General features: G+C 40.2%; 1 protein-coding gene across 1 annotated transcript in view; it reads right to left on the reverse strand.

The window, feature by feature from the left end:
- The window catches only part of sorcs3a (sortilin related VPS10 domain containing receptor 3a), a 232,958-nt gene that overhangs the window by 36,498 nt on the left and 169,723 nt on the right, over positions 1-26,737 (reverse strand). The window contains exons 8-18 of the mRNA XM_068726990.1: positions 24,681-24,770; positions 24,058-24,237; positions 16,148-16,294; positions 13,392-13,494; positions 12,355-12,431; positions 11,050-11,141; positions 9,750-9,857; positions 7,254-7,371; positions 7,026-7,159; positions 3,408-3,521; positions 1,913-2,084 (exon numbers count right to left, since the gene is read on the reverse strand). Of these exons, the coding sequence (XP_068583091.1) occupies positions 1,913-2,084; positions 3,408-3,521; positions 7,026-7,159; positions 7,254-7,371; positions 9,750-9,857; positions 11,050-11,141; positions 12,355-12,431; positions 13,392-13,494; positions 16,148-16,294; positions 24,058-24,237; positions 24,681-24,770 (1,335 nt within the window). The remainder of the gene's footprint in view (positions 1-1,912; positions 2,085-3,407; positions 3,522-7,025; positions 7,160-7,253; positions 7,372-9,749; positions 9,858-11,049; positions 11,142-12,354; positions 12,432-13,391; positions 13,495-16,147; positions 16,295-24,057; positions 24,238-24,680; positions 24,771-26,737) is intronic.

Below are 26,737 nucleotides of genomic sequence, written 5' to 3' on the forward strand. Positions count from 1 at the left end.
TTCACCAAATAATTGACTTTTCTGTACCTATAATTGTTGTGTTGCATAGCAGGTTTCTCAACCAATACAAAACCAGCTCTAACCAGGAATCGTACCATGCGGTGGTGCTAATCTTTTCATATCTCAAAAACGTGGGATGTGTCATTTTTGGGGGGTTTCTTCCTTGTTTTGAAATGTGAATGTGCACCAGAGTCTTCTACCCACTAAATATTTAAGGGCATTTGCTCTCCCGAAGAAATATAGTCATCGCAGGCTTCATGAATATAAATTAAACTTTAAATTCATCTTTGGAATTTTCTCAAATAGGATTGATGCCACAATAATTCTTTACCCTGCTCTTCTCTTCTTTTATCGCATCCGTCTGCTACCCACCTCCCCCCACTCCCCTTTCAGGCAACCCCCTCTTAATTAAAACAGGCCTCGATTCCTCAGCTTATCACACAGTAATATGACAACTGCGTCTGGACAAGACCCTGAGCAACACACACTTAACTTGAGCAATGTCAAAAAAACGCTTCCAAAGCTTGCAGTTATTATCCATGGACCATATTCTTCCTGAGAAACATGTGAGGCAGTTTCCTAGTGACCAGGAAACCTGGCAGACCTGGCTCTGAAGTCAGCATCTCTCACTCACTAGCAGGGCCTCAAGTGAGGTCTTTTAATTCAGCCTCTGGCTCAGAACTCTGCATTGCATGGGCAATTTGGAGCCATTTGACTCCATTAAACACTTCAGAGTGTTTGAAATGCGCTTACTTTCTTGGAAATCACCAAACAATGTCGACGTTGTCTTTGTTGAGCTGCAGTACATTTTGGGAAATTCAATTGTTTTTTATCTGTTTTACATTCAACCAGTTATTTAACAGGCTTTATGTATCCAGTGGACAGATATAGGTTAAATTGTGTGTCATCAGGGTAATTAACAGATGCGGCGTTCCCAGATATGTGGCCTCGATGCCTATGCAAAAAGTGAACCCAGGGAGCCAGTATTGAGCCATGAGGGATGCCACATAATATGAACAGTTTGGCAAATAGTTTTGAACAAATACATGATTTTGACAGAACATTTTATTTTTTTATTAACAATGCTAAAAAAAACACTATTAGGCAAATTCACAAAAAACGATTGTGTTGCTTTTGCTGACGCTAAACCTGCACAAATAAGTTCCACATGGGTAATCACAATCAGATGCAAAAAAGGGAATATTTTACTCAGGTGCAGGCCTTTATGGACGTGTTACTGAAGTAATATCATTCCTGCAACATCTTTTAAATATTGGACCTCAATATAGCAATTGCAAGTGATGCGCAATTCATGGCACTATCAGTGGACGCAATCCATTTACTGTTTTGTCTCCGTCACATAGCTCTCATCAACCTTTTTAAAAAACGTAAATTGCAAGTGTTTTTAGCAAAACGAGCATCTTAGCAACTAACAGGTCTCTTTTTTTACTGTTAATGTCCCAGACCTTTACTAGTTTTCCAGATGCAGCAGGAGTCTGTTTTCAGCGAAAAAAAAAAAGCTCTGATAAAAGAACTGTGTATCGTCAGCTCTTAACAGAAGATAGACACAGTTTCAAACTAGCTGGTTAGCATTTACCAGCTACAGTACTTTTCAACAAGGTAATTCAAAGTGTTTTCATAGTCAGACACTCCCTAAGGTGTTGGTGGAGAACAAAACAGAGCTAAAAAATAGTAAATATTTGACTTATATGTTCATTCATAAGGCTGCCAGAAACACAATTTCAAATAAATGCTATTTTTGTACTTTATCTGCTGGATGTAAGCATAATTACAGTTATTTTACAGACAACTGTTAAAAAAAAGTTAAAATCAAATGAATAAATCAGTGCCTGAAGGAAATGAAAAGGATATTTAGATAGACTAGTGAAGGAGCCATGTTGGCTGTTCTCACCTCATCCAGATGAACCAAGAAGGTGACGTTGCTGCCCAGGGTGGCAGTGAGTTTGTCATCTTTGGTGGTCAACAAGAGTCCTTTAGGAGGTCTGTTGGGGCACTGCTGCTTTCTGGCCGTGTACATTTCTTTAACTCCTTTGGTGCAGTTGTTCAACACCACTTTGCGGTACCTTCAAAAGATCCAAAAAAATGTACTTTAACTTTATTCTATTATATGACTTTTCTAGTTTAAACTTCTCAAGTCAATGCACTCCTTTAGTTATTGAATGAATCCCTAAGGTGCTACATGAGCTTTTGGTTTAGAAACAATGTTGTTGAACTCAGCGGAGTGGTGTGTCAGACCAGCTGTTGTGCCTTACAATTGCAAAAACAAACTAGATGACAACTGACAACACAAGCTGTGTCAGAGGCTAAGACACCTTGCAAAGCTTAATCACAGCACGAGTGAGTAAAAACCCTGTGATTAAGCTTTGCTCCCCTGGGGGAGCCTCAAAACGAACAAAGCACACACATCTTGCTGGAACAAGAGAGAAAATGGAGTGAACAGAAATGATTACACTACGGATACAAAATAAAATGTGTTATGAAGAAAGTATAATTGCAAGAGTACTTAGACTTATACACCTAGACTTATACACTTTGTAACTCTTTACCAGAGGGAACTCAAATTCAGCATTTCACTTAAAAGAAAATAGCTTGTCAGTTTTGCACGTGTCAATTTACACTTGTTACATGCATACATTGTCTTTTCAAAATAAACGTCAGCGTTCACAGGAAACAACTAAGTTACTGTATGTTTCGCAAATTTTTGTCATCTGGTTACTTTTGTTATAGTAAAGTAGGCTACGTAACTTTACGTAGCCTACTTTACTATAACAATATAAGGAGAACCTTAAAATAAGGAGTTTCACATGGGACATCAGCACCGGTCTCCTGGTGAAAAGTCTCTCATTCATTCACCCCAACCTCCTCCCTTCCCAAACTTCATACTACAGCACCTGACTTATTCCTTTACTCCCCTTATAACTACTGCCAGCATTGATTATAGAGAATGTTTTCTATGCAAAGTCAAAGTAAAGTGAGCAAAATATTTCTCTTTGAAATGTAGTAATTGTACTAAATTACAGTATTTAAGTAAAAATCACAGACTCCAGATGAGGCTGTTCACTGCTGTGGGACTTGGGATGTGATTGTGCTACTTCTAACACTGTTACCAAATGGGCTTTTGCAGGATTATTTTTATGGGTGTATCAGACTTTTATATGCCCACATTCTTAGCCAACATGTTAAAACCAGATTGTGAATAGTCGATTCTTGCCGCCCAGTATCTCATCCAGTTTTGCAATTCTAATCATATTAAATCTGTGCTCAGTATCTGGTGTAAAATCCTGCTTGAGCATCCAAGAAACACCACCCGAAACAGGCATGTTTGTGCTGACAATAAAATGCACATGAATGTATGTACCATTACACATCAATCCCACAGTCCTCACCCTGTGCTGTTGAGGTAGTTTTGACCCTGGCTGCAGCTTCTGGAGACAGTGGAGGGGTTGAACCAGAAGGCAGGCCGGCAGTTCCCGTCGCCGCGCCGCTCGTATCCATAATCACTATTGGACAACAAAGCACATCCACATGGCACCTGATCAATATCAGCATGTAAGAAGGGACATATTGTCATAGAGTGTGTCTCACAACCCTGTCTTATCTATATCTTTATAGATGGTGACCAGGGGCCTGTCTGGCACAAAGATGTACCATTATTATGTATTGATTAAGGCGGCAGTTGACAAATGTGCCACAGCGGTGTGAAGCAGAGTGTACAGCGTACACGCCCTGGAGTTTTTTTTTCTTTTTACCACACTCAGGGATGAGTAACTCTCACTCGCTTGCTTGCATTTGCAATCAGAACATTATTTACATCTAACAAAGTGAGGTAAGCAAGTGTCCATTCTAATAATGATCATGACGTTGATTTATCAATTACTCCACAAGCCAGAACAAATAACAAAACCAAAAAAGGCCAGTGGCTGAATAGGCTAGTTTGACTGTGATTACGACAGTGTCATCTATTCATTAACAAGTTGTCATGGAAGATTGGTTGCACAGGTGCATGTGGGTTTAGAGGTAGAAGGTGAGTATGGTGTCTTTGCGACAAAACAGCCAAAAGGCATAGCTTGAGAGAGTGTACAGCAATGCTAAAGCTAGGTGTGCACACAAAATTGGGATTTTCCAAATATAAATCTGTCTTAGTTGCTGATATGTTTTGGCTACTGGGGAACCTTTTAGAAATCAATTCAAACAACAATTGCTTTGGTAGAACTAGGGGTCTTTCTCATTTCCCGATTTCGTCACAGCTGCGTCATATATATATTAAAGGGTTTGTGTATTGTATTGTGTGAAGCTAAACATTTGTGTGAAAAATACTATACAAATAAAGAGGGACATATGACTGTTTGCATTTGTAAACATCATGTTAGGATAATTTCAGTTGAATTGGATGTAACCTACATTCAGTATGCAAACAGAAAGTTTGATCACCTTAGATAACTACAATTTATGAACTAAAAAGGAACTGTTACATTTGTAGAGTCCTGCCATGGTTGAGATTATTCCAGAAGTGTGTCACGCCTCTTTAATTTGTTACCGATGCTGAAAAGATTTCCGCCAAGATACACTGGTGTTTCCTCGCTTAGAGCTCCTCCTGCAAACCTCCTCGATCCTCAAGATGCATTTTAGGAATTGGGACCTCATTCAATATGGAGCATCGATAACAAGCCTCAGGAATTGAGGAATCGAGGAGACACAAAATCGGAAAATGAGAAAGACCCTCGGTGTCATTTGAACTGTTTTGATACCAACACCATACTTGAGATTACCAAAATTAAACTTTTGTCAGGATCTTAGTTTGAGGAAGGAATAATGTATTTTTTAACAAACCCTTGGACTTGTATAGCGTCTTCCAACCACTTCAAGCACTGTATACTACATGTCATTCATCCATTCACACACACCACCATGCAAGATGTCACCTGCCCATCAGGAGCAAATTGGTGTTAAGTGTCTTGCCCTGGGACACATCAGCGTGGACTGCTGGGGAAACTACAGGTGCTTTCACACCTGTAGTTTTGTTCGCTTGGTCTGCACCAAGGAAACAAATGAAGCCATCTTCACACATTAGGGGAAACAAGTACATTGTTTTCTGTAAGGACCTCTAGTATGCTCACTGCGTTGCCAAACCACATGGAGTAGGACACAAACATAACTGACCTGATTGCAAATCCAATGTCAACTTTCACTACTTGACAGTTTATGATACGTTGTGCTACATTGTCTGTATTCAACAGGTATGGAGGTTTGACATCTAGCTTTAATCTTTGTTGAATCAGCCTCTTGTACTGTACATACAATAAGATGATGAAATTGACCTTTTTCGCAGGCAGGTGTCCACCTTGCAGAGCAATATTGTTTCATCCAAGGCTAATGAGTATGTACTTCAGTTGATCATGTGGCAGACACACTATTCACACCTCAAATTATGAGATGAGCTTCTTTTCTGCACTGATGGTTTTTAAAATCTTCATTTTAGAATTTTAAGCAAGCTTCAGGTACTTCTCTGCAGAGAGAGACAGCAGCAGAAATCAGACTAGTCCCAGAAAGAAAATATAAGCAACTTTACATTAGTTCTATGGGAAACATTTGGCACTCTACACTAACTGCTGCGTGTTGGCATGGCGTTTTTCTGCTCTCTGTCATTACAAGATAAAAAATACAACCGTTTGGGATTTGCATACAAATTGAAACTATTTACACCCACACACATCGTCTCAACAGAATTACAAGCATAGCGAGCTTGCAGAAAGACAGACATTATGAGCAAATTGTGCAAAACGATCCCAAACTTATCAGATTATTGGAAAACACACAGTAAATGGAGTAAATTAATGAGACACATGAATAGCATATGCAATGGATTCAACTTAATTGGCTGAAAATTGGCCTCAAGCTGAAGGGTGAAATGGTGTTTGTGTAGAACTCCTCTCTTGTCAGAGCTGCATGCTTCCATTGATACACTGTTTATTCTCTGATCACAGAAAAAGACACTCCTGTCTTACAGCTAAGGAATAAATATTTGTACCACATGCAACCTCCATCCTATAATGTCATCTGTGTTGCTGTAAAACGAACCAGTTCATTGCTCTGTTTGAAAAAAATAACCACCTCTGCATTATTCCTTGAAGAGCTCACACCCCTCCAAATATATATTTATACATCTGCTCTGTGGGTTTCGTAACAAATTATGATTAGATGAGCATCAAGATCAGAAAGTGTTTGTAAGTGTAGGTAAGAACAAAATGGTCTAAAAGAAGAGCTCAAAACATCAGTGTTCTTTTCTCATCTGTGCATTTTGTTTGCCTGTTCTGCACCAAATTCAACTTATAAAGTTATGGGGTTGAAGTAATAGGAGTGAGTTGCTTGTAGTTTAGGAAGGGATGTTGGATCAGCCCAGAGAGCTGCATATTCAAGTGGACTGACCATTATATTTAATGGTTGCTGGGTGTACAACATCTTGTCACGCCCAACTTTACAAACACAGACGCTTGGTCAGTGGCCCTACGCATCAAACTATAACGCTCTACGTATCCCTCTAGTGTCAGTTTTAGACGTGTCAGGAACGTTACATGCATACAGTCTCTTTTCAAAATAAACTCCCATTTAGTTCCTATTTGATGAGTTGGGACTGAGATTGGGATGGGCTGGAAGCACTTAAAAATAACAAATGGCTGCTGAGGGGTAGCTGTCTTTTTGAAGAAGTCATAGCTGTTATACAGGAGCTTGGGCATAGCATTTAAATAAAACACCTGCGGATGTATACTGTTACAAATTAATTTGGCAGCTCACCAATAAAAAAGTACTAACACATTTAAAATGTAGCAAAGATGAATTAAACAACAATTATTAATTTGAAAGGAGTGATTATACATGTGTGGCAATGTTTGAGAAAAAACAACATATTTAATGAAGCTCTCTTTTCAGACAATGGAGAGAAACATAATCCCCCTCGACGATTACGAAGGAAGGAGCTTTTGTAGAAAGGGCACACATCATCTTACCATTCAAAATCATGAGCTCGACAAATACAGGACTCAGCTGAAAGGATTCTGGAGTAGTCCTTTCCCAGCATGCAGTAGTTTCCAGGCCTGCGCTTCATGTAAATCTGTTTTTGCCCCATCACACATGGCTCACCCTGTTGGCACAACAAGCACCACAAATATTGTGACTGTTACATATTTTTATGTCAGTGGTACAAATTCCCATATGATATTGTTTATGTTTCTTACCTGGTTGTGCAGGTGCCAAGTTTGATAGTCTTCCTCTGTGCATTTCCTGCTAAAAATGGACTTGTAGTCGATCTTGATGAGCTGCCATTCAGAACGGTGGCTGAAGTGTCCAAAAAAGCTGCAGAGGGAAATGATACAATTATTATAAGCAATGACATTATGACAATATATCAAAGCTCCTAGGTAATGGGACACAGCTCCACTGTACATTAAAGCAGCTATTCTCAACCACTGAGCCCAGACCACTGGTGGGCTGCAGAGGTACTGCCAAATAATTACTTTGGTGATTTACAAAGCCAGTTATTTTTATATCTAAATGTACTCAACAATTCACAGAAATAAAAATAAAAAACATAGTAATTCAAATGAACAAAGCATAATTGCAATGTCCAGTTCCCTCTGAATATTGCCACGCTAATTACAACACATCAGGTAGAGAATAATGTGTTTAGCTACTGTTAGCTCGCTAACTATCCCCCAGATAGTGACACAAATGGATTGTTTTTGAAACAGAATAAGCTTCAAGATGTGTGGTGTGGAAAAAATATGACCCTAAACACGCTAAATTTAGATTCACATTGGCAGGCAGTGATGGAGGAGGGCAAGATTATATACTTGCTGAGATCTGGGAAGATAGATCACTACAACAAAGTCAGCTGGATTAGGAAACATGCAAATAGATGATGAAACAAGTTGGGAAAGAGCCAAAAGTTGAGCCACATTATCTAAACAACAGGGGTGGAAATTCTGAGGAGTCACAAGATGTTTTATAGGACAACAATTAATAAAACAAAAGATACTTGTTTCATAAATTTATGTTTCTTTTTTTGCTTTTTCTCAATTTTTTTACTTTTGTCTCGTGAAACACTGGCTACCTTCACCTGCCACAAAGATCCTAAAGTTAGAGCATCTTTATATTCAGTGAAGACATATGTGAGACCGATAACATGGACGGGGTTCAGTTTTTTTAGATCAGTTGGAGGATAAAACAGATGAAATAAAAAAATAAGACTTCAACCACAATTTTTTGGGGAAAAGTTTTGCCAGCTGAAAAGCAATCAAACACATACAACAAATATATTGCTTAGCTACCAACTAGCTAAAAGTCAAGTGTGGTTGCTAGTCAGCCCAAAATACATTTGAATGAGAACATTTATGTAACTGTCCCAAATATAAGAGGGGGGGTTTGATCTGACACATATTTAGGATGTAAGAGACAAATGAACAAATAACACAGGGAAACAGGATTAGAACTAGAAAAAATAATTTCATTGTGTCTTTAAGGCCTCTTAATAACCTTTTACTTTCATCACAATCTGAAAAAGAAATAAGGCATTACTATGGCATGAATTGCTAATGACTCACAACATGGTCATAATCTGTGATGAGTGGTCACAAGCTTCATTTTGAGGGGTCAGAAGCCAAAAGCGGTGGATTAACATTAACCTAGAACACTGTATTTGGAGGTGGAAGAGAGTTAGTGGCAGTTATTTAAATTATTAGTTTTTGCACAGGAAATCTCTGAACTCACAACTACAATATGTATAGAAGGTCAAAATGGAAACAGGATGTTGTTCTGTTAATTGTGATGTTTAAAAAAGAGTTGGATGACCATTTTATTATTGCCTTCCTTTTCTCTTTCAAATACGTTTGGTTAAAGTTTTTTTTAAATTCACATATGCTATTTTCTACAGTTGAAGAGAGGCCAACATATTATTATCATATTATATTATGAATGAAGTTGTAATAAACTCCTTGATCCTTATCAGGCCCTCAAAACGTGTGATGTGATCAGTGTTTTATTATGAATGATGGATCCTACAGGAACACACACATTGTTTGCCAAAGCAGTTTTGGTTAGTTCAAACTAAAGATAATTTTTTTTTTCTTTTGTGGGCTTTGAAAACGGGCCAATGTCACATATTTCAATGCACCAATCATTATGCGTTAATATTTTAATCTATATGTGATGACAGTTGGGGGGGTGGTTTGGTCCTTGTCAATCAAATCTGATGCACAATTCTGATGCTAGCTGAGTTTCTGAGTTCTCAATAAATAAAAACTTTTTCAATAAAAATTGAAAGTATAACTATTGCTCATTTAATCACGACTATTTAATTTCATAGAGAAATATTTAAGATTTGAAGCCACATTTTCAGGCACTTTAAGGTTGTCACGACAGAACTCCTATTAAACTAATGATCTCCTTATGAACAAACCCATTTCTCAAGTGACCTAATATCCACAAAGGCCTACATGACCCATTACCTGCCCCTCAAAATTGTGGCTTAATAAAGACTGAATTCTACAGAGCCTTGGCTGGACGCCGTCCTTAAAGGTCCTCCATCCATCTAGTCTTTTTGCTGAGAACCAAGAGCGCTGAACAGAATAGGGAAAAAAACATTCACCTTTCACTCAGCCCACAATACCCCTGAAAAGGACAAAGAAATAAACACCTTTTAACATGTCATTCATCCTTTTTTTTTGTGGGCTTACGTCATGATTTGGTTCTCAGCCCCGGCCTCCACCAAGACTCCATCCACGAACAGAGGCACCAAGGAGAAGCTGTGCTGGGTCCACTGCCTCCCCTCGTCAAAGCTGACCCTGTGTATGTGAGTCAGAACGCATTCCCATCACAAACCCAGCAACAACGGTGGCACGGAAACAGACGCTCTCTATTAGAGCCTGGTCACGGAGGGGGGGGATTTAGGTGGTGACAGAATGACTTGCTTGTCTCAACAGACGAGTCTCTGAGTCTCCGTGCAATTAGCTACTGTAGCTTTGGGTAAATATCAAAAGGGTTAGTGTTCAACGGATATTTAAAAGACAGACTGTCTGGCTATCAAAGCAAAGATGCAACCAAAACAGCTTTAAGAGAATATGCCAAAAAGGGAAAGAGAAACGTCACAGGTCCTGGTCTGCACAGGGGTGAAAAAAACAAGACCAGAATAGAACTGTTTCATGTTGAACTACAAAACTGCAAAGGGAGAAGGAGACAGCAAAAGAAATGAAAAAATTGGACAGCTTTTATCATCAGGACCAGGCTCTATTGATTCTGACAGCTAATCAACATCAGTGCTGAAGTGAGAACAACTAGGAGTACCTGAGTGTGACACGCGTTGAAAGACTGCTGAGGCCTGTGCCTGGAAGAATGCCCCCCCCCCCCTTACCCCTGCCACCACCTTGATTTCTGATTTGGCTAAAAGCACTGACAACAGAAAAAGCATCAACATGCACCTTTGAAAGGCAGGGGAAGTGTTAAACTAAACATTGGCTGAGAAAGCTATACGGTTCCGTTGCTGTTGAATATTGGCTTTGGAGCTGCACAGGATTCTTTCTATCTTTTTTTTATTTTAACTTCTCCTACCACCACACTTAAATTGGTTTGGAGGGAAAAAAACAGCAGGCTCCACTTCAGTGGTTCTAAAACTAATTTCAGAATTGTTGCAAAAGCGACTGGAGAACAGATCTGGTCTCACTTGGATTAGCCTGCACTGAGGCAAAGCGTAGGCACCCGATTTGGCAAGAGGAAGGCAATGTGTTAATGAAAACACTAAAAGGGGGGGCTCAGACGGCTGGCTGTTAATGATAAGTGGCTTGAAAAAAAAATCTCTCAAATTAGACTGCCGATGACTTTTTTTTTCACAAAGCCACAGTCGAAGTGCATCGCTAACTGGATCAAATGTCACATATAATAAAGACCATGAGGGTAGAATGAGCCTATAAATAGCTGAAGGGAATTGGAAAAGCAATTTAAGAAAGGAAGAGTGTCCAAAAAAGTTTTAAATGGACATACCACAAGTGTCTGGTTGGTACAGATGGCTGTTTGACAGCAATGATGGCCCCTCCTTTGTCCAGAAACCACACATTGTGCTCCTCTTCAAAAATCTGAACAGAAACATGCATAACATATTCATTATAGTAGTGATGCAACAGAAAAATATTACTTTCATAATATACAAGAAATCCTGACATAATTGACCATTCTCTAAATAATATCTTAGCAATCATAGATAATTATCAATATGCTAAAGGGTATGGAGGGTGGTGTCTTTACTTATTGTTGCACTTAGCAACACAGTAGGGAGTTTTTGGGCAGAACTTAACTCTCCGTTAAAGGGAGTGACTATTTAACCAGTTAACGTGCTCTCGTGTGTCTGTGGCTGTCTGGACTGACGGTGTTCAGTGAGAGCTGGAGAGCAGCAGCACGTTCATTTCACCAATCATCAGCCAAACTGTGAATGTGCGTACCTAATGACCAATCACTGATCGCCATTGTTTGTAGGGGAAACTCCCTCTCCTTTGTTTTGTTCCAAATTATTTGACATGAATTCTTATGTTTTTCTCAGTTTATTCCCATGTCCAATGGGTCACAAACACACGCTAAATGAGCGTCAGTGTCAGACCCACAGAAGCACTGACCCAGCTGCATTACTTGATGCACTGGGATGGGAGCGAGCTGAAATATCCAGGAATACATTGGCAGCAGAAACAGCTGATATGTCATGTGAGTTAAGTGATTAGACCTTAATCAGCAAAGCTTTTTCCATAATCTATTTAGCACATCAACTGATCTTTTTTGACTAAAGCAAAAAACATCTCAAGGGAGCATAATAACCTTTTTTTGTACACTTTAGAACATTTCATTGATTTTTGTTCGATTTCCACAGCTTTATAATGCAATGCTTCAAAACATGCATGACAGTATGTTATGCATGGCTAATGGCTCTAAAGTAACCTACACACATCAGCATACCTCCCTACAGTAGTCACCTCACATTACTTTTAAGGCCAGGAGATAGCTGGCTACATTATTGTATGGGGTAGGATAGCCTATTATTTACACCTGTTGTTTATCAAAATGTCATAACATAAGGCTTTTTGTAAGGTGCACATGTGCCTTCAGGGAGTGGAAAACTTCATATGTTTATTTGGAATTCCTCTATATTTATGATGTGATTTTATCAATACTTGCTTTTATTTTTATGTAATTTTATGTCATCCACCGAATCACCAAAGCAAATCGCTTGTTTTTAAAAACCTATTTGGCAATAATCCAGATTCTGATTCAAATTCTGATTGATCCCGGTGTGAAGCTCACCTGTCTCCAGCTATTGCCAGCATCAGATGATATGAACATGCCAACGTTGTTGTAAGACAGCTCTGCTCCAATGTTTCCTGCAAGGGAAATGCCAACAGAACATGTAAGAGAACAAAACTGCAAATCACACAAATAAAGGGCTGTGTGTTTTAAATACGTGCTGCCAATCACAACGCTGCTGTGATGAATCCATTCCTCTGGCTTGATTCCAAGTTCAGCTTGTCGTCTTCCATCCGTGTGAATATTACAGAGAAGACCCTAGGTTAATTCCTACGGATGCCTGCATCAATTGAGGCAACATAATGTGAGATGTGGAGGAGGGCGGATGCCTCCTTCGCTTTGGCAGTTTGCAGTGTTTCAAAACACTGCCTCGGAAGCTTTTCTTCCTGCGAGTGGACTGACTTCTTCCGTTGATCTGCTCCACTATCTTGGCCATGGCTCAGTAAACAGGCATGTGTTTGATCTGGATGGTGTTTGTCATGTTGGTGAGACGATCTCTGCACCAGCTGACTTCTTAAAAGGGCGCAGTGGGCAAAGAGAATCACGGTGCCAAAGCAAAGGCCCGGCCAGCAACACGCAGACACACAAAGACACACTGTGCAAACATTAACAGCGGAGATGTATGTTTGTTCAGCATTCTCACACACCAAAGACAAAACAGACCAGATCCAAAGAGAAACACACGGTCGTGTATGAACGTGCACGCTCACATACACTGACACAGTGACTTTTTTTCTGCTGACGCTGCCAATGGGTACTAACTTATCTTGTCTATTTTATCTTACGTCATCTCTCTTCTTTGCTTCAACTCTTTCAAATGTTCTTACAGGTTGTAGGCTCACAGACACTGCACAACACAAACTGTGGCCTTTTCTTATAATTGGCTGGGTGATGTGACATCACAACAGGTGGACATGTGATCCCAACCATATTTGCCTGGGGAAGAAGTGGAGATACTGCATTGCACTGTGCCCAGTGTAGCTCCAAGAGTCACTGAGACAGAAGCTGAAGTGAGAGGGGTCGTTTTTTTCTCTTACCTGTGGCGACTATGATCCCTGGTGCAGAGTTCTTGGTGGAGATTGTTCCTGACAAGTAAGGGTTCTCGGACATCTGCAGTTGGAGATGGAGTGAACAGAAGGGCTGCGGAAGAAGAAGAATAATGTGAATGTGAATTTACATGTCATGAAAAACTCTGTGCTGGTGCACATACAGTTGTGTATCTGGAGAGCCTCCCAACCCACAAACTGTGAAAAAAGACGACCCAGTCAGTTTGTGGTGGGCTGTCTAGATCAGAAAACATGGGATCTTTTTCTGCGTCACATGCAGACTCATTACAATCTGACTATCTCCGCCCGGCTTGAGAACTACCTTTGCAAAGTGCACCATATTTTTCTCGCAAGCCAATCAGAGCCGACTGTGCTTTTCATGAGGGGGGCTTGAGGCGCTAAAACTGAGCGTTTCTGTTAGAGGGTGAATTCATGTATAGTCAGACAGACAGTATGACAAAAAAAATATTGTATTTTTTTAAACAAGAAAACCCAAAATACAAGTATGAATACACAAATGAAAACATGTCTCTTTTAAGTTAAAGAGAAAATAGATAGATTGACAGGTTTGGAAATAGTGGCATAGTCATGTTAAAACTTTCATTTGCACATCACTTTGTCTAAATGGTGATATATTATGTTGATCATATTTACAGCAAATGTGATATAAATCACTTGAGTTCTTGCTGTGAAATTGTGAATCATAAAATCCACAATAATGTATTAATGATAGGGTCAGAACACAGTTGTAGAGGAAAAACAAAACCATCACAAAACAAGCCTGATTCGTTAGTCTCTCAAACAGGACAACTGTGTCTTCATACACTTTCGCTAATTGCATTTAATCTGTCATTAATACAAAGAGGGATGGAATTTGCATTGAATGAAGCCACGTCTCCAGGGCATGCACACAACAGAAAACAATTACATTTGTTCACAGAGCAGAAAAAAATTGTGTCTGCTTTCATCTTTGCAGCAGACAGCGTGTCACACTGGTGTAAGAACATCAAGGGCAGCGGGACTGAACAGGGTAATCAAAAGGAATCTACAGCGGTAATTAAAATGTCACATGAATGCACAATCACAGGGAACCTGTGAGCCACACCACACGGCCGCAAAATCACCTCTTAAACAGCACGGAGTCCCCCTAATGTCTCAAACATGATTCCTCCCCACAATCGCCCTGTTAGTTTTAGTTGGAGGGAGGCTCTCTAATGAGCAACGACACGCCGTCAACACATGCAGTGTATCTAGATCTGCCATCGTTTATCATTTAAAAACACAGCATCATATATTAAACACTAATATGAGGTTTGCTGCAGTAAAAAGCAACACTAAGTTATTTAGTTCATACATTTATTTTTTAAATATTTTACCTCCTTCCTGGGGACCTCATCAGTCCCCAGGAAGGGACTGATGAGGTAAAGTGCATGGTCAGTTCAGTCCACTTTCTAATTCTGCTACCTTCATAAGTGGTTTATACGTTTTACCTAAGGCTTTATCAGTGGATAATACATCAGTTATTAATGCTTTCTAGAGCAGTTATAAGCCATTTATAAACACATCTTTCTATTGTGTAAGAAGTGAAACATGTGCATGCAGAGTTTGGTATGGATATAGTCAATCAAAGGATTCCTGTCCAGATGCCCTGCAGCTTATTTCCAGGTGGTGGAACAGTCCATAGAAGAATCTCCCTTCAACAGCTTGAATCCCGAACTGGTAAAATATGCCTAGGTTAATATTACTATGAAAATTACAATCCATGTATGTATTTACATACAATAGTTTGCACTACATTCATGTTGTCCCTTGTGCATAATACTATTCAGCTGCTGGTAGAGAACATTTGTGAAGCTGCTGGTGGTACTAAGACACCACTTCCTGCATGTTTAATTAATACATGTGTTTTAATATGAAGGCATTTTCTGTGCTGTGAAACAATGCAACATTAGCTAACAAACACTTGACTTGTCACTTGGTGAATCATAGTATTGATATAAAAAAAGAAGTTCAACATTTCAGCTGTTTCTGTCAAGAAGATGGTGATTATTGTGCTGATAGCTATGATTTTACAGTGCTACAAGCAGATTACAATGCATTATGAGTATGTTTATAATGCATGATAGTCATTGACGTGTTACCAAACGTTTTACTGGAACACAAACTAGAAAATTATGGAGACAACATGACATTCCAAAAATATTCTCCCCAAAATCCCAAAACTACAGTGCTGAAACTCAAATGTGTGTGTCATCAAGTATACAGTGTGGAACTGCTCCATAGACAACGAACTGGGAGAGGTGTTCGAGATGACACTGACAGCACCAAAGGGAATGTTCTGAGTGTATGGGGAACATTTTCTGTTTCACAACTGAAGACAATAGAACAGAATAAAGTACATTTGGGTAAAATAAATAAAAACAGTGTCACATTGATACCTGAGACTCACTTCTCTCTCGCTGGCTTTGAGAGAGAGTAGCTCATATTCACTAATACTGACTAAACGTTCCTAAGCCATGGAAATAACATTTTGGAATTCTTCTATTAAGTGGTTGTGACCTTTAAAAGTGATCTCTCAACCACTATCAATTAATAGAGACTTCTATTAGTTAAACCCTTTACAAGCACAGGCTTCTTAGAATGTGATACAATACTTAATATTATATTACATACTATGTTTTTTTGTTTTCTCTTCTTAAAGATCAGCAGGACAGCCTTTTAGCTACAGTAAATGTGCAGTATCTTACCAGTATGCAGTGGATGTCGTTTCCATCCAGGTCAGTCGCAGGAGCCTGCAGGAGCCTCCACTCTCGGCCTTTATTGTAGGTCATGTAGGTCTTGACCTGGTTGTCTTGCCTCTTGTTAGCAATTAACATGCCTTTAATTCCTGCCACCTGACAGATACAGATACATAACAGATTGAATCTCATCTTTACCCTCTTAATGCAACTCAGCACAGTGTGTTTTACATTAACCTCTCCCATTACAGTTTAGTTGTCCGTTGCAGATGTAAAGCATACCCAGTACTCACATCAGAAAGGGTGTTTTGTGTATTGAGGTAGCAATCTTCTCCATACGAGCTCAGCTAAATGCAAATTGTGTGCTTATCCTTTCTCGCTGCAGCTGACAGTCTGGCAGACAACATCAGCAGAGCTGGCTGCATTATTTTATTCTGTGCTGAGTGCTATCTGTAATTATATCCTTACACATCTCAGCAATCCTGACAGTACAAAATCATGACCGCTGATAAGTGACACCTTGTCTTTTTTCTCAGTCAGTCGGATCGGCCCAAACACACACACACACGCACACACACACACACACACACACACACCTCTCTTCTAGAATCCTCCCTGCTAGTTGTCTCTCAGGTTTTAGACTTATCCCTCTAGCAAACCAAAGCGTGCTATATGCACTGGTAAGGACAGAGTCACTCCAAATGGTTGCCATAGTAAGGGGCTCCATTGCCTCCCTGAAGGGCGCGCGTCTGTATAAGTGGCACTAATAGGCAGCCCATCTGACATTGTCATAGAAACATGGCGCTCTGGATGGATGCAGCTAACGAGGGTCCTCACATCCTCATCCAACCCAACCTGTCAATTATTTACTGCACCCCCTCTATCACATTCCCACGCACACACATCTGCACACAAACAAGGAGAACCGCGCGTCCCAAACCGCATACATTTCTCTCCATCCATCACTTCCGCCACCCACACTCTACCTTCTTGACAACAAAGTGAAGGACGCAGGCATAGATCTCTATTCTACAGCAGGGATTACTCTTAGCGATGCAGCACTAAACTATTTTTTGGGCCGCCTTGGTGCAATGACATTACGAAGCAATCCTGCCATTTGCTGAATACTTGTGAGTATGAAAAGAAGGAAGGAGGAAGGAAGGACATTGTGCCCACACCACGTGATCAGAGACAGCTAGTTTCAATAATCTCTCCTACCATCAGTGAAGCATGGGCCAGATCTCTGACCACACAAGTGGTAAGCAGTGCAACATCTTTAATATTTTATTTCTAATGTTTTCCACGCGGCCTGTTAATGCAGAGGACAACAACTCTGAAACTCTGTTCAGATCGACTCCAGCATGCATCTTTACCTGCTGTGACTGTTAACAGCAGTGGACTCTGCTGAGACTATATATATATATATATATATACATCAGTGGTTGGCCGTCAGGGCCAGCTAAGCCTTCTCTGCTGGCCTAAACAGAATCACAAAGTTATAGCTATTTTATAATTTAATAATTTTTCACAAATACACTACAAGTATTATAATTTTTTTCCCATCAGCTTATTTTCTCATTGCACAGCTCCTGTCTTCCTCAGTTGCTCTGCTTCCAGCCTGCAGCGCTGTTTCCAGTGCAGCTTGTTTTAAGTAGAGCTCTTATCCAATCAGTTTCAGCCTCTAGTTCTCTATGTAAGGAGAGAGGCCCGAGGTCCTCTAGGTAGACTTAGCAGATTAAAGTAAATGGGGACAATATTGTTGATTGTCATCGTCTTCAACCAATCAGATCTTTAGTTTGACATGTTGGGCGTATTCTTTGACGTGCCAGAGCTACCTAGGTAGCCTGCTAAGTACGTCAGCATTAAGGTGCGCCGTGATTGGTCAGTGGGCCAGCGTGACTTTTGTCAAACAGAAAGCTATCTAGCAGATCTTAGTGTTTAGTAAGAGTTCAAGTTGAAACATTTGTAAGAAGTTATGACATTGACATGACATTTTTACTGTTTTTAAACGGATTTCTGGAGAAGGACATTTCCAGAAAAGCTGGACATCATATCAAAGGGTCACTCTAGCAGCTAGCAGCCCTGACCTAGCATGGAAAAGGATTTGTACGAACGGTATTTCTGGCTGACAGCGGCGGAGAAGCGTTGCACATTTTATGGCTAAGAATGCGTTTCATTGGCAACTGAGCTCTTGGTGTTTGGAGCTGTTTGGAGCTACGCTACGCTAACCAAGGCAGCTACACGACAGGACACGCACAAGCTACGTGCTTTTGAAAACTTTTGGAGAGACCTGAGTAGACTTTTTAAGTGAAGAGCAGCTGTGGTAAGTTAACTGATTTTGAGTCTTTACATCTGCAGTAGCGTTTCTACTGTTCATTTGTCTATCGTGTCGTTTTTATGAATAATATGAATGGCTCGTGCTCTAGCGCCGCAGTGTTGCTGGATTGATTTGTTGCTTTGTTGTCATATAAATATATGTGTCTGGTTCTTGTGAGTTTTTCTTGTCATTGTGTTAATTACATTGATTTGGACTATATGTATTGTCCGTTAATTACGAAGCATCCCGTCATGCGCGGGGTTATTGTCCGGACAATTGAATCCGTTTGAGCTGTTTTTTCCCCGCTAAGCTAGTTAGCTTAGCCCCCCTGAAGACACGTGCAGTGCCACAGCCTCAGATGTTTTTTGTTATTGTTCCGGGTTCAGAGGTCACAGAGCAGGTTGTCTGTTACATGAGCGCAGTCCACCGAAAACATTATATTTCCCACAATTTAAGCTTCTGCATTTTCCAAATGCACTAGTATTATTCAAACGTATTGTTTGGTTTCTAAGCCTCGTACCGAACGTTTAATATGAATACGTGTATTATTACACTCCTAGAAACAAATAACCATAGATGTGGCGTCATAATCAGCTTATTAGGAGATGACTCAAGTAGGACCTGCACAGAAGGCCCAGGTATAAGATGCACGGCCTGCCACTGATATATACCCATACATATTAAAGAAATAAAATACAACCAATGCAGACAACAATGTTGCAGTTTATCGCATCATCTGAAATCATCAATCAATATTGAATTCATGAATTTAAGGAAATTCTATTTACATTGAATATACTGTATCTGTGAATCAGACAATCAACAAATTGCTATTCTTAATTAAATGAATCTCCTTTAAGTTTGTTTCTACGTGTGTTTGCATTGCTTGGTTTTAGAAGGCAAAGTGTGCCAATGTTTTAGCCCTTTTTTATGCGGTCCAACTCAAAGCATATTTATTTCCTGTTTGAAATAATTTATTTTCCCCTTATTGAGTACCAATGGCTGGCAGGGGCTTCAGAAGCTTTTCCTTTTTTTTCCAATACTGATCACAAGTTCCTGGAGGCCTAGCTGACATCTTCAATTGGCTTTGTCAACCTAAGAGTCCAAGACCCAAAGCAACTCAGTCTAAAAAACAATTTAAAGAGCCAAAACCAGAGCACATTTGGGACTTTTGTCTGATTAATGACCCATCCCATTAATCGATTATCAGAATTAATATATAATATTATTTAAAATTATGTATCTGTTTCAACTCCACTTTGTACTTAAAGCTGCATTAATTGTTTTGGTTTATTTTTGTGGCAACTTGGGGGAAAAGCTGAAAACAAGCAAAGGCATAGCAAAGACCATGTAAAGTTGTTGTGGCTAAAATTGACAAAGAGTTTTCCCATAGCACAAACAAAGCAACATTAGCATTGGAGTTGTTGTTTGTGTCCACGTGAATAAGTTCAATATTCACTCTCCTTGTAGTTGTGTTTGGATCTCAATCAATTCCTACAGGCAATATCTGGATCTCCACTTTGTTTACCAGCCAGACGCTATATTTGTCTGTTTGCTGTTCAGTGATGAGCTGTAGCATACAGTCAGTTGATCAGAGCTGCTGCGTCAGACCAAAACAATGAGCTAAATTATGCTAAAATAGGCTAAAAAGGTATGTAAAGCTGGAGGGAACTACAGACCACGGTGATTGATCTCTGTACATTGGTCATTACAAGGGACTCTTATGTTACATATATTACTTAGGGACATTTATATTACACATGGTAATTTGATCCATTGCTGATACTAAAATATTGATTGATTCAGCTTTAACTTGTATCCTGCCAAATGCCACTGCATGTTTCACTTTAAAAACTGAGAGGGATTTGAAATAAATATACAGTACAGACACCACATGGAAGTGCTCCATCCATCGGCTTGTTGCTGTTGTGATGGTAAGCAGCTTTTCTTTTAAGACTTGCTGATTTTCATGAAACTGAAATAATCACATGAGGAGAAAGGCCCATGTGTCCATTTCAAAATGTTCAATATAGATTAAAACATGGCTGACAAAACGCTGCTATTCAGTAAGGTGGAGAATCCTTTTTGAACAGCAGTAAATAGACACTTATTTAATGAAGCAATTTAGCATTTTACAATATATCATATGGCCCAATTGTTGAATCACAGTGTTGTGGGTTTTAAGAGTGTAAGATCCAGATCATCTAATACTCTTCAATGACTCCAATCCACTTAATGTAGTCAATCAATCCTTCATAGCTGTTTATAGCGACTCACAAGAAGTGAACCCACGCTAATCAGAGTGATAATTGTAGAGGAGAGCCACCTGCTAAAGCACCTCCAGATGTAAGGGAAATTTAGCGGGTGGTGCAGAGCCCCGATGTCAAAAGATAATTCGTTTGCACAACAAAGGCTCATGATTACAGAATGTGCCCTTATCCAATCTGATTGACAATAAAATTATTCCTTTAATTTAGGAGATGATTGTGCAATTTTCTCTGTGGAAATAGCATCATTTATTTTAGGGAGGCGGATGCAGCGGAAAGAGAGGTCCTCTGGGAGGAGACATGGCTTCTAAGTGGAAGAACAAAACAACTTCCACATACTTTGCTGTCTTCCCTCTGTTCTGACTGGAGCTGTGTCTTCTCTGTGGAACATTGGGTCTGTGAGGTGCAGTTGGTCAGGGTCTAACAGCAATAAATGGGATGAGTTCCACAGTATGTATCTTACCCTGTGTAATGGGTCGGATTTATCAGAGACAGCATTGTGTCATCTAGCTCTTGTTTAGGTTCTGATCAAGAACGGAGCTGTGACCGTGTGACAAATGTAATTAAAGCGCCGCATCATTTCTTGCTGCACGGTGAAATGCCTTTACTGCTGCATGGTTAGAGGAGCTGCACACACATACTGCGCAGGAGAGGTAATGGCATTGTTAATTACCACACTGCTGCCACTGCTGCTGGCCAATATCTCACTTCCGTCACTCTTTTAGTCACACCTGTCAGTGTAGGAGTGATAAACTGGATGCACCGAGGAGTGGAGAAGGAGGGAAATCTACTATCCAGCTATGAATGCTAATGCAAACACATACAGTGGCTAGCCAGTAAGCTAACAAGGTCATTAAAACTCCAGAGGTGCATGGCAGTGAGCCCCATTAAGCATGATCTTAATACTGCATATGTCTGCTGTCTGGATGATGGACGGTGACGATGTAAGACAAGATTCTGTTACACAAACTCTACAGAAGGTAAACTTACAGTGGCACAGTCATTACCCCATGACTTAAAGCTCCACTGATCAATATTTTTATGTTAAGAGACGGTACTCTCAGCAACTAACTAGAGGATCTAGTGGTGCATTTAGCAACCCTAGTTAACAGAAACATAACTCCAAATCTTCCTGTCTTATATTTATTTGAATATGTATAATAATTACAGAGAAGCAGTTGTTGGCAATGACAATCTTCATCCAGTTCAACAAGGCAGCCGTCACAAGCTGCTCATGCAGGCAGTGTGGTGTTATAGATTTCAGACTTCCTCCAACAATGCTCCTTAAATATTGTTGCTGTCAGGCAGAAAACTTGTATCTCCATATTTGGTAATTTTTTTCATGAATTAATGCTATTGGCTGTCCTACGTCTTTCTGTGAGTTTTACAAATATTTCACAAATAAAAAGTATTAAAAAGAGCATGTGACTAAATCTCTATAATCTCAGCTGACCCTCAAACTGATGGCAAAACCTCATATCTCCACCCTACCTCCTTAAATGAGGTGTCGCTCACAGAGCTGAAGCTAAATTGTGATGAGGCGATTTCCTCTAACTTCGTAAGAGGCATTGTTCATCAGTTTCATAATGACCTGAAATTATTTTTTACACTTCTCATAAGGTGGGGTCTGCCCAGAGATTCAACACAGATGTTTAGGGAGGATCCCCTCATGGGACAGTTAGCATCATCCCTGACACTAACTAGTCTGTGGCAGGGCACCGTGACCTGCCCTCGGTCAGCTTGGAAAGGCCCGGGATCAAGGTGGCTCTTGGCGCCGACCAGGAGCTTTACAGCAACCCTGCCTGGACTATGCCACTTCCCAGGGCCGTCAGGATAGCTCAGTAAAAAAAAATTAAAATCGGCCCGAGGTTTCAAACTCAGTTAAAACTATGTAGTGTACCTGGTTAACAAATTTAGCTGTGTTTGTTGAGGAGACTGGCATAGCAAGCTAACGTAATGCGATGCACTTATTGCCTCAGACAATGAATCAATGAAGGACAAAACATGTATCTTGACATTCACTGGTCAGCAAACCTCTATTAAAACTGGAATATGAATATCATGGCAGCGCTACATCTTACATATTAAATGCATTCTTAAATTATTAACAACACTTTAAGTTACCACTCCAGTAAAATTTGCCTAAAACGCCTATTCAAGGCATACCCAAAGTAAATTGAAAGCTGTTCTTGAACCATTTGGAGTATATGCATGGTTTTGGTCTCTTTTGAAAGGTAACACTCTGAAGTTCTTTCCCCCCACAGTCAGAATCACTGTGAGTGCTACTGGCATTGAGTAATAGAAGTTTGAACACATTGAAGTAGAAGGTTTGTATTTCCGCCTGGCATGCAAGGTCCTAATAGGTCAAATGAGGTGTCAATCGAAGGTCAGAGTGCAGCCGCCATTTTGAGATCTAGAGACCTGCAATGTTTACATGGAAACTGAAATTACGTTGGAAAATAGATCGATAGTTAGGCATTGAAATGATGCAACAGCAGTCCGTGGGTATTTATGGACATAATAATGTGTTTTGGACTAAATATTTTACTGGATTGGATAGTCTGGACCTTTGGCAATCTAACAAGACCATTTTTGTCGGAATAATATGGATGGGTGGACTTTTATGAAGCTTCATCGGTGAGTTGCCTCGATTTTGTAAATGTTTGTTTGTTGGTTGGTGGTCCGATTGTCCCTGCTGTTGTGATTGTATCTTGAAATGGTTTGGATAGATCGAATCACAAGAATCTTAGCTTTCCAAAGATATGTAGCATCAGTGCCTACCTATAAATAGCAGTTGTGTACATGATACAGATGTACAGTTGACACTACGACGGTCCGCCCGCGGGCCGTCGCAGTGTTAACAGGTATACAAATAATAAGTATTGTGACAAAACCAGATCTTCAGAACGCTGATCAGCAGAAATTTGACTTTTGTTGAATGTTTGGTCGATATTTGTACCAGCTTTAAATGTGAGTTTAAGTGTGTGTGCCTTTAAATGTGAGGTGGTAGTATTTGTTCCCAGGAAGAATATACTCCAGAAAAGATCAGATGCAACACACGGATTGTTGGGTCACTGGTATCCATTGATGCACCCTTCTGAGAGACTGCATGGTCCTTTTGGGCAATGGCACATAAAGATCTCAATCTATTTAACAATCTGCACTTTTAACCAGAAGCAATCCAAAAAAAACCTTCTATTTGTGTGCCTGTACTTTATGGGTGATCTTATGAAGCAGTGATAAAGCAATAGTCCCTGTAGCTTCCCATAGATTCAATCAATGAAAACCTCACTGTATGTATCCCCTCAAGGTGACCAGTTTCATCAGGTGCCTACCTCGTACAGATCCAGCATCTGGTTCCCTCCGATGCCCCTAGTGGTCTTGACATTTTCCATGGCCAAGGTGAAGTAGATCCCTCTTGTGTCAGACAAGTAGAGGTTATAGGTGTCGTTCTGGTTCCATTCCTGCACCGCCGCAAATACCTGCTTCTCATCGGTGCTGACAATGTGTAAATCCTATCAGGGAGCGGGGACAGATTAAGAGGAGTTATGAGTGGAAGTGGAGAGGTGGCGGTTTAAAACATGCTGACCCCGTGGGACTGGTCATGAGATCAATGCTGTGGTCTGAATATAAATGGTTGACGACGTCCAGTAATGCATTGAGGCTCACTCTCATTGTGTTTCCATGACTGAAAGTATGACTTTAAAAGGACATGTTTGCCAGCTTTTGAGGGGAAACAAACTGGTTAAAAATGCTTTGAGCTACAGGCATGTCACCACATTTTTGTTTTAATCTATGTCAATTTCACCTTTGTGACAGCTTCAAATTCAAAAGATCTCAGCAATAGGAATGGGAGTACCTAATCGACTATTTGATTAATTCATTCTGTGACATTCTGAAAGTTGAACAGATTTCTATGAGTCATGTAAAGTATAAAAAAATAAATGCTGCAACTTACCTTCGGCAGGGAATATTTGGGTAGTTTGATTTGTATAAATGAGTCTCTCTTGTAGGACACATAATAGGTGGCTCGTCCTGATGTAGGAACCTACAACACATCAAGTACAATTGATTTCATACATTGATTTCCAACAAGTTCTCACTCCCAATTTCTCAAATACCGGCGCTTGGTCAGTAGCCCTACACTTCACACTATGAAGCTCTAGGTTCCCCTGTAGCTTAGTTTTAAACATGTCAGTGACTGCGTGTCACTTTCCACTTGTTACACAAGTTCATTTGATTAGTTAGCTTTATGAAAACAATTCTGGTTTAAATGAAAGTGAGTATCTTTGTTACATAAAATAAGTATACCTGTTAGGTAACAAGCACAAGTAAAGTCCAGTTATGTTTTAAAACTAAGGTAAAATAAGTTACCATTGAACTCGGTTTCACAGACACAGACAACGGCCTCCTGGGTGAAAGTCCTGTGGTGTTTGACCCATCTGATATCTGCTCCCACCCACCCTACTCAGACTTTCTCACTCGTTATACGATGTCAGTTGCTCTGACTGTCTAACAATGACGTTGATGGGTTTGTATTGGAGTCAGTTTAATGCCCGGTGCATCTCATACCGATGCTAAAGGGTGCCTCGGTGTGTCGGTATCAGATGACCGGGGCCACTGACCAAGTGGCTGTATTTGATGAGTCTGGGTGAGAATGGGTTACTCTCTCACCATTCCTCTTAGCACTGCAGTGATAGAGCTCTGCGGCTGAACAAAAACAGGTGACACCTTGTATCAAGGCCTCATGTGTAACCTCATGACTGACACAATATCATATTTTCTCTAATCAATTCAAGTTGAGGGTGAAAGCACACATCAATCTCTCCCCCTCTCTGTGCTGCTGGTTTTCAAGGACTGGTTTTGGACTTGGCCATTCATAGTGATCTCCTGACTTGCATTCAGAGGACGCTACCCTCTCTAGGTGTCAATGTGCTTGGTGGTTTCAAAGTGGACTTTGTTAAATATCTCGTAGGACAATCAATAGTCTCATTATTCTTTGTCCAGAGAAATCTTTAAGTTGCCTAACCAAGCCGCATCCACGGGCCAAGAGAAAAAGAAGTCATCCACAATGGTCTAGACTCTTTGCAAACACACCGAGCTGTTAGTTGTTAGCTTATGCAGCAAGAAAAAACAGAGCCTGTGGGTGTCATTAGCTTCGAGGACACCAAAGCTGAGCACTTTATACACATACACACACTTAGAGAGCAAAGTGAGCCCGCAGCCCCATAACACACTATTCCCTCTTATCAATAACATGCAATTCATTACAGGGAAACCTTCAAATCAAACGTGTGGCTCTCTGTTGAAAAGAAGTGATATCAGTATTAATGTTGAATGACAGGGCTGGTTCTTTTACTGATTTTGTAAGTGCTCTGAATGGCTCTGAAGAGAGAAAACAAGCTCGGAGAGGAAATATAGCCGACTAGCAGTGAGCAGTGCAGAACAGTCCCACATGCAATCGAGTGAAGGAGCAGGAGATCGATGGCGGGGTAACCAGAGGCGGTTTGAACTTTAAGAGGAATTGGTATGATTGATTTTTTTTCCCCACCCCTTTCAGGATCTTTCGTCTGTGACGCATACGTGTTAAAATGTGGGTGTGCTAGAATTGAAGGGGAGGTTTAGGTTGAGTGATCAAGAGTTTACTTGAAAGACGTTGGAGAGGTCAAACAGGATTGAAGGGTCTTTGGAGAACAACTTTATCTCATTGTCTAATGTGCTGCCAAGGCTGGTAATGGCTCTGGAGGAAGGACTTGCCTGTTGTAGCTCAGGTAAGTAGACTGCTGAAAAATCCCTATTCTCTACTGAGTGAAACATTTAGTTGGATCAAACAGCTGGAAGAGCACCATTACAACTACTACTACAGTAACTGCTACTATGGCTGTGTATTGGCAAGAAGCTTGCAGTACGTATTACAGAGAGTTTACAATATATTACTATACTGTAAGCAAGGTTAGATTTTTTAAATCTAATTTTAGGAAAACTGTCATTGTTTAAAGAACACATCTCCAAAAC

Source organism: Cebidichthys violaceus, unplaced genomic scaffold, assembly GCF_023349555.1.
Source record: "Cebidichthys violaceus isolate CVI_PGR_0920_01 unplaced genomic scaffold, fCebVio1.0.p SCAF_4, whole genome shotgun sequence".
In the NCBI taxonomy this organism is placed as follows: domain Eukaryota; kingdom Metazoa; phylum Chordata; class Actinopteri; order Perciformes; family Stichaeidae; genus Cebidichthys; species Cebidichthys violaceus.